This window comes from Oncorhynchus mykiss, chromosome 11, assembly GCF_057628025.1.
Source record: "Oncorhynchus mykiss isolate SJ-2025 chromosome 11, ASM5762802v1, whole genome shotgun sequence".
NCBI classification, from domain to species: domain Eukaryota; kingdom Metazoa; phylum Chordata; class Actinopteri; order Salmoniformes; family Salmonidae; genus Oncorhynchus; species Oncorhynchus mykiss.
In genome coordinates, this window is record NC_143032.1 from 76,445,116 (window position 1) to 76,460,097 (window position 14,982).

A 14,982-nucleotide genomic window follows, 5' to 3' on the forward strand; every position below is an offset into this window, starting at 1 on the left:
CTGCAGAGGAAAGGTTCATTAGAGAGTTACCAGCCTCAGAAATTGCGACCCAAATAAATTCTTCACAGAGTTCAAGTAAAAGACACATCACAACATCAACTGTTCAGAGGAGACTGTGTAAATCAGGCCTTCAGGGTCGAATTTCTGCAAATAAACCACTACTAAAGGACACCGATAAGAAGAAGAGACTTGCTTGGGCCAAGAAACACAAGAAATGGACATTAGACCGGTGGAAATCTGTCCTTTGGTCTGAGTCCAAATGTGAGATTTTTTGTTCCAACCGCCATGTCTTTGTGAGACGCAGAGTAGGTGAAAGGATGATCTCCATATGATTGGTTCCCACCCATGAAGCATGGAGGAGGAGGTGTGATGGTGTGGTGGTGCTTTGCTAGTGACACTGTCAGTAATTTATTAAGAATTCAAGGCACATTTAACAAGCATGGCTACCACAGCATTCTGCAGTGATACGCCATCCCATCCTGTTTGCGCTTAGTGGGACTATCAGTTGTTTTTCAAATGATAGTCCCAGTAAGTTTGGGATGTGTTGGACCGCAGAGTGAAGGAAAAGCAGAAAACAAGTGCCCAGCATACGTGGGAACTCCTTCAAGACTGTTGGAAAAGCATTCCAGGTGAAGCTGGTTGAAAGAATGCCAAGAGTGTGCAAAACTGTCATCAAGGCAAAGGGTGGCTACTTTGAAGAATCTAAAATCTAAAATATATTTTGATTTGTTTAACACTTTTTTGGTTACTCCATGATTCCATATGTGTTATTTCATAGTTTTGATATCTTCACTATTATTCTACAATGTAGAAAATAGTAAAAATAAAGAAAAACCCTTGAATGAGTGTGTGTCCAAACTTTTGACTGATACTGTATATAAATGTGCTTGTCTCTGGCTGATGAGGCATTAAGACATGTGTGCACAACCACTCTCTTTCCTCCTCAGTGACCTTCAACAGTGGGCAAACTCCCACGTACTTCTGAGGCTGAGCGAGAGAAGAAGAGAGAGCGAGAGAGAAAGAGAGAGAGAGATATACAGAGTGAGAGAGAGAGCATGAGAGAGAGAGATACAGAGAGAGAGAGATACAGAGAGAGAGAGAGAGATACAGAGAGAGAGAGAGAGCATGAGAGAGACAGAGAGAGAGAGAGAGCATGAGAGAGACAGAGAGAGAGAGATACAGAGAGAGAGAGAGAGCATGAGAGAGAGAGAGATACAGAGAGAGAGAGATACAGAGAGAGAGAGAGAGAGATACAGAGAGAGAGAGAGAGCATGAGAGAGACAGAGAGAGAGAGAGAGAGAGAGCATGAGAGAGACAGAGAGAGAGAGAGATACAGAGAGAGAGAGAGAGCATGAGAGAGACAGAGAGAGAGAGAGAGCATGAGAGAGACAGAGAGAGAAAGAGCGACAGACAACGAAGTAGAGAAAAGTCAGTACGTAGGCAGGTTCTCGTGGCCAATAGCAGTGGTGTATTGCTCAACTTGGAAATCCATAGCATTTGGGAGTCATCAGGGGTTCAAATGTGGAATGAGCACAAAGATTACTTTTGCCCCCTAATTGGTCTGACATTCTGATCGTCAGGTGTGGAGAAACAGACACATTAAGACACACTACACACATTCCTGAACACTCAAACCATCACACACACACACAGGTTACCGGTGTTTTATGGAGTTTCCCAGGTCTCTCTGGGGGATCTGTGGGGACCAGCGAGGCACTGAGAGAGTGTCTGGAGGAGGAGAGATATAAAGAGGGATGGATAAGAATGTAACGATGATTAGATATTGGACCAAATGTAGGGCTTGATTCAGTCAAACATGCAGCTTTGTAGCCTAAAACATGTGTCTTAATGTTTGGACGGTGGAGGGTAGGACTAGATATCAACACATGCCCTTGTATTGAATAGTTCCATGCTGAATACCACAGTACACTGATTGTGACTGAACTAAAGCAAAAACTGATTTGTGGACTGCATGACATTTCGCCAAATTAATAGATGAGTAAAAACTGGTCTGATCTCACTTTGGTATTTACTACAATCAAATATAAGTGACAAAAGTCTGATCATCGTCAGAATCATGAGATAAAATGATTCACTTCTGGATCTTTAGAGAAAACATTCAAGTTATTCTCTTTTCCAAACGTTCTTTTATCATTCAGACAGAATGGAATCAGAACTCTCAGCTATGACCACACAGTAAATTAATAAACAAAGAATTCTCAGTTACATTCACGATTACAAACAATCTAAGCCTCAAGGTGTACGATACATGAAAGATATAGGAACATGGTTCCAAAGAACATTCTTCTGACACCACCATTACTACAGTACACTGCTGAGATATTCAGCATTACTACAGTATAATGCTCAGATATTCAGCATTACTACAGTACACTGCTCAGATATTCAGCATTACTACAGTACACTGCGGAGATATTCAGCATTACTACAGTATAATGCTCAGATATTCAGCATTACTACAGTATACTGCTCAGATATTCAGCATTACTACAGTATACTGCTCAGATATTCAGCATTACTACAGTATACTGCTCAGATGTTCATCATTACTACAGTATAATGCTCAGATATTCACCATTACTACAGTATACTGCTCAGAAATTCAACATCAACAAAGTGTGAGATTGAGCAAAAAGCCCAGACCAGACTTAACCCGCTACATAGACTTTAGTGTGAATAAATTATGTACCATACTTATTCTGTGCATTGCATTTCTGTGTGTGTGTGTGTGTGTGTGTGTGAGTGTGTGTGTGTGTGTGTGTGTGAATTTGTGTGGGTGTGTGTGTGTCAGAGCTAGAGAGAGAGAGCAAGAGAGGGAGCGAGACAGCGAGAGATAGATGAAATACCACAGTGTACCATCACAGCAGCAATATTTGTGACTTGTTGCCACAAGAAAAGGGCAACCAGTGAAGAACAAACACCATTGTAAATACAACCCATATTTATGTTTCGTATTTTCCCTTTTGTACTTAAACTATTTGCGCAGTGCTACAACACTGTATGAACATAGCCACAACATGACATTTGAAATGTCTCTATTCCTTTGGAACTTTTGTGAGTTTACTGTTAATTTCTGATTGTTTATTTCACTTTTGTTTATTATCTATTTCACTTGCTTTGGCAATGTTAACATATACTGTATGTGCCATGCCAATAAAGCCCTTTGAATTGAATTGAGAGAGAGAGCAAGAGAGAGATACTGAGAGAGAGAGATACTGAGAGAGAGAGATACTGAGAGAGAGATACTGAGAGAGAGAGAGAGAGAGGGAGAGAGAGAGAGAGAGAGAGAGAGAGGGGAAGAAAGAGAGAGATACTGAGAGAGGAAGAGAGAGATACTGAGAGAGGAAGAGAGAGAGGGATACTGAGAAAGGAAAGAGAGAGATACTGAGAAAGGAAGAGAGAGAGAGATAATGAGAGAGGAAGAGAGAGAGAGAGAGAGATACTGAGAGAGGAAGAAAGAGAGATATACTGAGAGAGGAAGAGAGAGATACTGAGAGAGGAAGAGAGAGAGAGATACTGAGAAAGGAAAGAGAGAGATACTGAGAAAGGAAGAGAGAGAGATAATGAGAGAGGAAGAGAGAGAGATACTGAGAGAGGAGGAGAGAGAGACAGAGAGAGAGAGAGAGAGAGAGAGAGAGAGAGAGAGAGAGAGATACTGAGAGAGGAAGAAAGAGAGAGATACTGAGAGAGGAAGAAAGAGAGAGATACTGAGAGAGGAAGAGAGAGAGAGATACTGAGAGAGGAAGAGAGAGAGAGATACTGAGAAAGGAAGAGAGAGAGAGAGATACTGAGAAAGGAAGAGAGAGAGAGATACTGAGAGAGGAAGAGAGAGATACTGAGAGAGGAAGAAAGAGAGAGATACTGAGAGAGGAAGAAAGAGAGAGATACTGAGAGGAAGAGAGAGAGAGATACTGAGAGAGGAAGAGAGAGAGAGATACTGAGAGAGGAAGAGAGAGAGAGATACTGAGAAAGGAAGAGAGAGAGATATACTGAGAAAGGAAGAGAGAGAGAGAGAGATACTGAGAAAGGAAGAGAGAGAGATACTGAGAGAGGAAGAGAGAGATACTGAGAGAGGAAGAGAGAGAGAGATACTGAGAAAGGAGGAGAGAGAGAGAGAGAGAGAGAGAGAGACTCAGAGAGAGAGAGAGAGAGAGAGAGAGAGAGACAGAGAGAGAGAGAGAGAGAGAGCACTCCCAATTCTTCTCATTTCTCAGTATGAAAACAGAGATGTCTTCAGTTTCACCACTCAAAAACAAGGTCTGAAGAAGGACGAGGAATAGCAGAAAGAGGAAGAAGAGGAGGAGGACGAGGTGGAAGACGAGGTGGAAGAGGAGGGGGTACCACTTTATGTTACGTGTAGGAGTGCTTGAACAATGAGCAGTAAGGAAGGAAACTCAGCTATTTTGAAAATAGCTCCATAGATTGAATCCAGATGGAAGAGATACAGTATTTGTAAGATAATTATTCACACTGAAAAATGATTTCAACCGAAATGTTTGTGTATTGTCCAATAAAATCAAATCAAATTTATTTGTCACATACACATGGTTAGCAGATGTTAATGCGAGTGTAGCGAAATGCTTGTGCTTCTAGTTCCGACAATGCAGTAATAACCAACGAGTAATCTAACCTAACAATTCCAAAACTACTACCTTATACACACAAGTGTAAAGGGATAAAGAATATGTACATAAAGATATGAATGAGTGATGGTACAGAACGGCATAGGCAAGATGCAGTAGATGGTATCGAGTACAGTATATACATATACATATGAGATGAATAATGTAGGGTATGTAAACAAAGTGGCATAGTTTAAAGTGGCTAGTGATACATGTATTACATAAAGATGCAGTAGATGATATAGAGTACAGTATATACATATACATATGAGATGAATAATGTAGGGTATGTAAACATTATATTAAGTAGCATTGTTTAAAGTGGCTAGTGATATATTTTACATCAATTCCCATCTATTCCCATTATTAAAGTGGCTGGAGTTGAGTCAGTGTGTTGGCAGCAGCCACTCAATGTTAGTGGTGGCTGTTTAACAGTCTGATGGCCTTGTGATAGAAGCTGTTTTTCAGTCTCTCGGTCCCAGCTTTGATGCACCTGTACTGACCTCGCCTTCTGGATGATAGCGGGGTGAATAGGCAGTGGCTCGGGTGGTTGTTGTCCTTGATGATCTTTATGGCCTTCCTGTGACATCGGGTGGTGTAGGTGTCCTGGAGGACAGGTAGTTTGCCCCGGTGATGCGTTGTGCAGACCTCACTACCCTCTGGAGAGCCTTACGGTTGTGGGTGGAGCAGTTGCCGTACCAGGCGGTGATACAGCCCGACAGGATGCTCTCGATTGTGCATCTGTAGAAGTTTGTGAGTGCTTTTGGTGACAAGCCAAATTTCTTCAGCCTCCTGAGGTTGAAGAGGCGCTGCTGCGCCTTCTTCACGATGCTGTCTGTGTGGGTGGACCAATTCAGTTTGTCTGTGATGTGTACGCCGAGGAACTTAAAACTTACTACCCTCTCCACTACTGTCCCATTGATGTGGATAGGGGGGTGCTCCCTCTGCTGTTTCCTGAAGTCCACAATCATCTCCTTTGTTTTGTTGACGTTGAGTGTGAGGTTATTTTCCTGACACCACACTCCGAGGGCCCTCACCTCCTCCCTGTAGGCCGTCTCGTCGTTGTTGGTAATCAAGCCTACCACTGTAGTGTCGTCCGCAAACTTGATGATTGAGTTGGAGGCGTGCATGGCCACGCAGTCGTGGGTGAACGGGGGGAGTACAGGAGAGGGCTCAGAACGCACCCTTGTTGGGCCCCAGTGTTGAGGATCAGCGGGGTGGAGATGTTGTTACCTACCCTCACCACCTGGGGGCGGCCCGTCAGGAAGTCCAGTACCCAGTTGCACAGGGCGGGGTCGAGACACAAGTTAAATCCTGAGCTGTAGTCGATGAACAGCATTCTCACATAGGTATTCCCTGTCAAGATAAAATAATTTGAACATTTGGAAAAATGAAGTAATCTTTTTGGACCTACTTCATCACTGTGTAACAGTTCTTAAGGTTGGCTAGTAACAGTAACGCGTCCCTAGTGTGTAGAATTGTGTTTTTCATGTTTGATATTTCCAGCCTGAGCCCTACTCGCCTTAACACTGAAAGAGATTTAGTAATTCTGTTCACATAGTCCATGTTTACCAAACATGAGATTTAGTTTTTTACACTAAGCAGTTGAAGGGTGAACCTACTCTTAATGTATACACTGTTTCTGACCCAGCCTGTGTGTGTGTGTGTGTGTGTGTGTGTGTGTGTGTGTGTGTGTGTGTGTGTGTGTGTGTGTGTGTGGGCGTGCGTGCGTGCGTGTGCATGCGTGTGTGTGTCTGTGTGCATGTCTGTGTGTGTGCATGCGTGCGTGTGTGTGTGTGCATGTGTGAAAATGTTCTGTGCAAATCTATTCTCCATTCTGTTTCACTTTCAATAATATGACCCTGACCTGACCTGTCGTTAACAGAGCCATGTGTTCAGAGAGCTGGATCATGTCAGATCCCCAATAAAATCACATAGGGTATTAAGAAAATACCACAAAAGTGAATGTCTAGAATGAGCATTATGATGCATGTACAGGACACTACAACATTCTATAGCAGCCATGTTGGAGCTAATTAACATGACACTACAACATTCTACAGCAGCCATATTTGGAGCCCCATTAACATGACACTACAACATTCTATAGCAGCCATGTTGGAGCCCTATTAACATGACACTACAACATTCTATAGCAGCCCTGTTGGAGCCTCATTAACATGACACTACAACATTCTATAGCAGCCATGTTGGAGCCTCATTAACATGACACTACAACATTCTATAGCAGCCATGTTGGAGCCCTATTAACATGACACTACAACATTCTATAGCAGCCCTGTTGGAGCCACATTAACATGACACTACAACATTCTATAGCAGCCATGTTGGAGCCTCACTAACATGACACTACAACATTCTATAGCAGCCATGTTGGAGCCTTATTAACATGACACTACAACATTCTATAGCAGCCATGTTGGAGCCCCATTAACATGACACTACAACATTCTATAGCAGCCATGTTGGAGTTTACTGTGTGACAGCACGCCACTGAAGTGGATATGAATGATTGATGATAGGACTGATTAACGTAGGTCCAGAAACACTGCATTTCCGAGTTTCTGTTGCACACACAAACTCTGTGTCTCTGTGTCTCTGGTTCACAGTCCAATACGTCGCTAAATTACACTCAGTCAGCCTGATAATCTGATAGAGAAGGGGAAGTGACATCATCTGATTATTGTTTAGTCTGTTTACACTAACAGCCTCGTAACCGCAACATCGCATGGGGTTGACATCTTTGGGCCTGACTTGATGAGTCTTTGCACATGTGTGCCTCTCAAGCCAACACACACGTGCACACGTGCACACACACAGACACACACACACACAGACGGATGTCAGAGTAACCCAAAGGCGCCAGACAACAGTGTCCCCCATTCTTTCTCTTTAATTTGGATAGACTCACAGCCTCCTTACCCCTCCACCCCCCATCCCCCTCCCCACTCATGTCATAATCTAATAAGATGACAAACAGCCAAACAACAGGGAGAGAGAGAGGATACATAGACATGGAGGATATTACACCATAAAGTAGAAAAAACATGTCTGCCTTTCTGATCACAGGCATCTACAGCAGTGGTATCCTTATGCGTGGAAACCAACTGGGGTGGCAGGGTAGCCTAGTGGTTAGAGCGTTGGACTAGTAACCGAAAGTTCAAACCCCCGAGCTGACAAGGTACAAATCTGTCGTTCTGCCTCTGAACAGGCAGTTAACACACTGTTCCTGGGCTGTCATAATTGAAAATAAGAAATTGTTCTTAACTGACTTGCCTGGTTAACTGACTTGCCAGGTTAACTGACTTGCCTGGTTAACTGACTTGCCTGGTTAACTGACTTGCCTGGTTAACTGACTTGCCTGGTTAACTGACTTGCCTGGTTAACTGACTTGCCTGGTTAACTGACTTGCCTGGTTAACTGACTTGCCTGGTTAACTGACTTGCCTAGTTAAATAAAGGTAAATGGAAAAAGAGTTAAAAGACGAGGCTGGATGATTTGAAACACAATAACAAGTTTGAATAATGATATGAGTTTATTTTTCTTTAATACAACTACCCCATGTGTATTCTAAGTAGCAGAAGTTGGCAAAGAGCAGTGGTGAAATGTAACTGTAATTTCCACGGTGTGAAACAAACTCCTCCGTTCGACTGGAGACAAAGAGCCTTGTTGCCAGCACTGTTTCCATGACAACCATTCAACGCGTGGGTATGACCTTTTCTACAGAATATTGTTTTGATGTCATCTTTGACGAGGAGAACACCCCTGCCTCTTCTCACCTATCACCAAGTGCCCTAGAATTTCCTGTTGTAGACATCATGGTGATGGTCATTAAAAACAACACGTTAGAAAATACATATTATCTTCTACAAATGGGCCAAAGCCCCTCAGACCTGGTCCCAGATCTGTTTGTGCTGTCTTCCCAACTCATATGGCAGGTAGCCCTGTGGTTAAAAGCGTTAAAATCGAAAGGTCGCTGGTTTGAATCCCTGAGCTGACAAGGTGAGACATCTGTCAATGTGCCCTTGAGCAAGTCACTAAACTCTAATTGCTCTGGAATAGAGTATGTCTACTAAATGACGTAAAACAACACAAACAGATCTGGACCAGAACTACCTCAGGCAGTGAATGTCTGTCCTAGTCATTATACTGTTTATGTGGGGAGCAGAAGTGTTCATTAGAAGTGATGGTCAAATTATAAAGGCTGTGTTTTGTTTACCTGGCAGAGGTGGTAAAATGATCCTGGTGGTGTCTGTGTTTAGCTGGAAGTGGTGGAAAAATGAGCCTGGTGGTGTCTGAGTTTAGCTGGAAGTGGTGGAAAAATGAGCCTGGTGGTGTCTGTGTTTAGCTGGAAGTGGTGGGAAAATGAGCCTGGTGGTGTCTGTGTTTAGCTGGAAGTGGTGGAAAAATGAGCCTGGTGGTGTCTGTGTTTAGCTGGAAGAGGTGGTAAAATGAGCCTGGTGTGTTTAGCTGGTAGCGATGGTAAAAATGATCCTGGTGGTGTCTGTGTTTACTTGGCAGCAGCGGTGAAAAGAGGGTGGTGGTGTCTGTGTTTACCAGACAGCAGTGGTAAAATTAGCTTGGTGGTGTCTGTGTTTAGCTGGCAGTGGTAAAATGAGCCAGGTGGTGTCTGTGTTTAGCTGGCAGTGGTAAAATGAGCCTGACGGTGTCTGTATTTAGCTGGCAGCAGTAAAAGTAGCCTGGTGGTGTCTGTGTTTACCTGGCAGCAGTGTTAAATTGAGCTTGGTGGTGTCTGTGTTTACCTGGCAGCAGTGTTAAATTGAGCTCGGTGGTGTCTGTGTTCTTCTGGCAGCAGTGTTAAAATGAGCCTTGAGGTGTCTGTGTTTACCTGGCTGCAGGCTCTCTAGGCCCAGCAGGTGTTGGTGTGGTTGGAGCAGCCTCCCAACTAGACACACAAAACCTGTCTCCCTGCAGGCACCACTTCAATCAGACAAACTAAAAGAAACCTCAAATCTCTAAGATTCATGACGAGACACAAAATACAGCCGCCCTGAAACATGGTTCTAATTTTTGTATCAAGGGGTCCTCATGGGTCCTCATGGGGTCCTTGCTCGTTGATACAGATATCAGAGCCAGTTGCTTGGTTATTGTAGTGCCAGAAGGGGCTTTTACAGATGAGCTGTGCTGAGCAGATCCCAAGCAGATACTTTACGGCACAGCGTGCTCAATAAAACTGCGGCAGCATTCTGGATATCTATCTTTCCTTCCGGACCCCAAGCAGACCCATTAACGGACTGACAACACCCACCAGGCCTGCTCCGTGGCTCTGTGCTGCTATGAGCCGCACTGGGACCCCAGGGGGAGGCTAAGCAGACAGATAAAAGCAATAGGGATGCCGCCACTTACTATGAATAACTGCCTTAGATAGGCAATTGTCTTAATCTCTAATGTCTTTGTCAGAGCCACAGGAAGATAATGAGTGGAGGGCCAGGCCATGTTGGTTGTTCTAGTGGGTGGAGGGCCAGGCCATATCGGTTGTTCTAGTGGGTGGAGGGCCAGGCCATGTCAGTTGTTCTAGTGGGTGGAGTGCCAGGCCATGTCAGTTGTTCTAGTGGGTGGAGGGCCAGGCCATGTCAGTTGTTCTAGTGGGTGGAGGGCCAGGCCATGTCAGTTGTTCTAGTGGGTGGATTGCCAGGCCATGTCAGTTGTTCTAGTGGGTGGAGGGCCAATACATGTCAGTTGTTCTAGTGGGTGGAAGGCCAGGCCATGTCAGTTGTTGTAGTGGGTGGAGGGCCAGGCCATGTCAGTTGTTCTAGTGGGTGGAGTGCCAGGCCATGTCAGTTGTTCTAGTGGGTAGAGTGCCATGTCAGTTGTTCTGGAGTGGGTGGACTTTGACCTTAACCTCTGGTTCTGGGTCAGATATAGGTAAGGTTATTTGATTCTAGATCTGATGTTAAAGTCAACCTCTTTCGTTCTATCTTATCCCTGGTAATCACTTGGTCAATTAGTCTCACTGGACAGAGAATAGACACATCAGTAGTCTAGTCACTGACGGCAAGAAAAAGCTGAACCCTCAGTGGCCCTCAAACACTGGAATTATTTATTTTATTTATTTTATTTCACCTTTATTTAACCAGGTAGGCTAGTTGAGAACAAGTTCTCATTTACAACTGCGACCTGGCCAAGATAAAGCAAAGCAGTTCGACACATACAACGACACAGAGTTACACATGGAGTAAAACAAACATACAGTCAATAATACAGTATAAACAAGTCTATATACGATGTGAGCAAATGAGGTGAGATAAGGGAGGTAAAGGCAAAAAAAGGCCATGGTGGCAAAGTAAATACAATATAGCAAGTAAAACACTGGAATGGTAGATTTGCAATGGGAGAATGTGCAAAGTAGAAATAAAAATAATGGGGTGCAAAGGAGCAAAATAAATAAATAAATTAAATACAGTAGGGAAAGAGGTAGTTGTTTGGGCTAAATTATAGGTGGGCTATGTACAGGTGCAGTAATATGTGAGCTGCTCTGACAGTTGGTGCTTAAAGCTAGTGAGGGAGATAAGTGTTTCCAGTTTCAGAGATTTTTGTAGTTCGTTCCAGTCATTGGCAGCAGAGAACTGGAAGGAGAGGCGGCCAAAGAAAGAATTGGTTTTGGGAGTGACTAGAGAGATATACCTGCTGGAGCGTGTGCTACAGGTGGGAGATGCAATGGTGACCAGCGAGCTGAGAGGGGGGACTTTACCTAGCAGGGTCTTGTAGATGACATGGAGCCAGTGGGTTTGGCGACGAGTATGAAGCGAGGGCCAACCAACGAGAGCGTACAAGTCGCAATGGTGGGTAGTATATGGGGCTTTGGTAACAAAACGGATTGCACTGTGATAGACTGCATCCAATTTGTTGAGTAGGGTATTGGAGTCTATTTTGTAAATGACATCGCCAAAGTCGAGGATTGGTAGGATGGTCAGTTTTACAAGGGTATGTTTGGCAGCATGAGTGAAGGATGCTTTGTTGCAAAATAGGAAGCCAATTCTAGATTTAACTTTGGATTGGAGATGTTTGATATGGGTCTGGAAGGAGAGTTTACAGTCTAACCAGACACCTAAGTATTTGTAGTTGTCCACGTATTCTAAGTCAGAGCCGTCCAGAGTAGTAATGTTGGACAGGCGGGTAGGTACAGGTAGCGATCGGTTGAAGAGCATGCATTTAGTTTTACTTGTATTTAAGAGCAATTGGAGGCCACGGAAGGAGAGTTGTATGGCATTGAAGCTTGCCTGGAGGGTTGTTAACACAGTGTCCAATTAAACACACTTAGTTTATAGTCCTGAATATCTAGAGGCTCGAGCCCCTAACACTGACATAAAGAACAAGAGACAATAATTATACTTATTTGTACTTACGTGACATTTAAACTACATTCAATTACAAAGACAGTAATTACTGAGGGAGATATTGGATTACCAGGAGCACTTGACTTTTAGCAACTGGTGTCGTATTAAACATGACTTAACAAGAAGCTTATCATATTCCATCATGCAGCAGGGATAACTATCATCACTGTCACGTTCTATCTCTCTCTAACCTAAACTCTCTGTCTGTCTGTCTGTCTGACTCTCCCTTTCTCCTGCGCTCTCGTTCTATCTCTCTCTATCCTAAACTCTCTGTCTGTCTGTCTGTCCGTCTGACTCTCCCTTTCTCCTGCGCTCTCGTTCTATCTCTCTCTATCCTAAACTCTCTGTCTGTCTGTCTGACTCTCCCTTTCTCCTGCTCTCTCGTTCTATCTCTCTCTATCCTAAACTCTCTGTCTGTCTGTCTGTCTGTCCGTCTGACTCTCCCTTTCTCCTGCACTCTCGTTCTATCTCTCTCTATCCTAAACTCTCTGTCTGTCCGTCTGTCTGACTCTCTCTCTCTCTCTCTCTCTCTCTCTCCTGCTCTCTCGTTCTATCTCTCTCTATCCTAAACTCTCTGTCTGTCCGTCTGTCTGACTCTCTCTCTCTCTCTCTCTCTCTCTCCTGCTCTCTCGTTCTATCTCTCTCTATCCTAAACTCTCTGTCTGTCCGTCTGTCTGACTCTCTCTCTCTCTCTCTCTCCTGCTCTCTCGTTCTATCTATCTCTATCCTAAACTCTCTGTCTGTCCGTCTGTCTGACTCTCTCTCTGTCTCTCCTGCTCTCTCGTTCTATCTCTCTCTATCCTAAACTCTCTGTCTGTCTGTCTGTCTGACTCTCTCTCTCTCTCTCTCTCTCTCTCCTGCTCTCTCATTCTATCTCTCTCTATCCTAAACTCTCTCTCTGTCCGTCTGTCTGACTCTCTCTCTATCTCTCTCCTGCTCTCTCGTTCTTTCTCTCTCTATCCTAAACTCTCTCTCTCTGTCCGTCTATCTGACTCCTTCTCTCTCCTGCTCTCTCATTCTTTCTCTCTCTATCCTAAACTCTCTCCCTGTTTGTCTGACTCTCTCTCTCTCCCCCTTTTCTCTCCCTCTTTCACTCCCTACAAAAATACACAAACAGGCATGTCATTCATCCCATTTTATGTTGCGGGAGATGAATTGAAGTAGACACCTCATCTTGAGCGATAACCATAATGCATTATCTTTGTTTTGTGTATGTATAGCCTATGTAGGAGTCTGTGTACGGATGTGTAAAGAACAACTTCCTGCTTCTTCTCGTATACCCTCGAGTCCACAACGTAAATCCAGACTTCCATGGTAATACCTGACAATCAATCAAATGTATTTATAAAGCCTTTTTTTTACATCAGCCGATGTCACAAAGTGCTATACAGAAACCAAGCCTAAAACCCCAAACAATGAATTAAGGACTATTAGTCAGAGTCTAGACCCATTCAGATCCCCTAGCGACGGCCATATTTCATTTCCTGACATCCCTGTCCCTGCCTCCTTCGTTCATTCTCAGTCTCCTCACATCGTCCCCGTCTCGCGCTCTCGTTCAGGACCGATTGTTATGCTTGTTATGTGTTTAAGTATGGCTAAACTCCCTAAACTCCCTGATCTGTTTCACCTGTCTTTGTGCTTGCTTGTCTCCACACCCCTCCAGGTGTCGCCCATCTTCCCCATTATCCCCACTGTATTTATACCTGTGTTCTCTGTTTGTCTGTTGCCAGTTTGTTTTGTTTGTCAAGCCTACCAGCATTTTTTCCCTTGCTCCTGTCTCTTTCTAGTTCCTGTTTTCTAGTTTTCCCAGTTTTCACCAATCTGCCTGCCGTTCTGCCGTTCTGTACCTTGTCACACCAACCTGGATTATTGACCTCTGCCTGCCCTGACCCCGAGACTGCCTGTCGTTCTGTACCTTATGGACTCTGATCTCAATTACTGACCTCTATCTGCCCTGACCCTGAGCCTGTATTTCTGTACCTTATATAGACTCTGATCTGGATTACTGACCTCTGCCTGCCCTGACCCTGAGCCTGTCGTTCTGTACCTTATGGACTCTGATCTGGATTACTGACCTCTGCCTGCCCTGACCCTGAGCCTGTCGTTCTGTACCTTATGGACTCTGATCTGGATTACTGACCTCTGCCTGCCCTGACCCTGATCCTGTTGTTCTGTACCTTATGGACTCTGATCTGGATTACTGACCTCTGCCTGCCCTGACCCTGAGCCTGTCGTTCTGTACCTTATGGACTCTGATCTGGATTACTGACCTCTGCCTACCCTTAACCTGTCATTTTGCCTGCCCCCTGTTCTAGTAATACAATCTTGTTACTTCGACACTGTCTGCATCTGGTTCTTCCCTAAAACGTGATGCTCCCATATAGTAATTACTAGAGAAAGACCTGTAGACAGACAGTGGACAATCAACAATCATGTAACACACTAGTAGTGATGAAGAAAGTACCCAATTGTCATACTCGAGTAAAAGTAAAGATACCTTCATAGAAAATGACTCAAGAAAAAGTAAAAGTCACCCAGTAAAATACTACTTGAGTAAAACTCTAAAAGTATTTGATTTGAAATGTACTTAAGTATCAAAAGTAAATGTAATCACTAATATATTCTTAAGTATCAAAAGTAAAAGTATAAATCAGAAGGCATCATTTTCCTGTTTATTTTAATTTTATGGATAGCCAGGGGCGCACTCCAATACTCAGACATCATTTACAAACGAAGCATGTGTGTTTAGTGAGTCCGCCAGATCAGGGGCAGTAGGGATGACCAGGGATGTTCTTTTGATAAGTGTGTGAATTTGTTCATTTTCCTGTCCTGCTAAGCATTCAAAATGTAAAGAGTACTTTTGTGGGTGTCAGGGAAAATGTATGGAGTTAAAAGTATATACTTTTCTTTAGGACTGTAGTGAAGTAAAAGTAAAAGTTGTCAAAAATATACATAGTAAA

General features: G+C 43.8%; 1 protein-coding gene across 4 annotated transcripts in view; it reads right to left on the reverse strand.

Annotated features, from left to right (window-relative positions):
- The window catches only part of ksr2 (kinase suppressor of ras 2), a 121,044-nt gene that overhangs the window by 40,470 nt on the left and 65,592 nt on the right, over nt 1-14,982 (reverse strand). For all 4 annotated transcript variants that reach the window (XM_090191142.1, XM_090191144.1, XM_036936322.2 and 1 more), the window contains exon 7: nt 1,659-1,728. In XM_090191142.1, the coding sequence (XP_090047268.1) occupies nt 1,659-1,728 (70 nt within the window). The remainder of the gene's footprint in view (nt 1-1,658; nt 1,729-14,982) is intronic.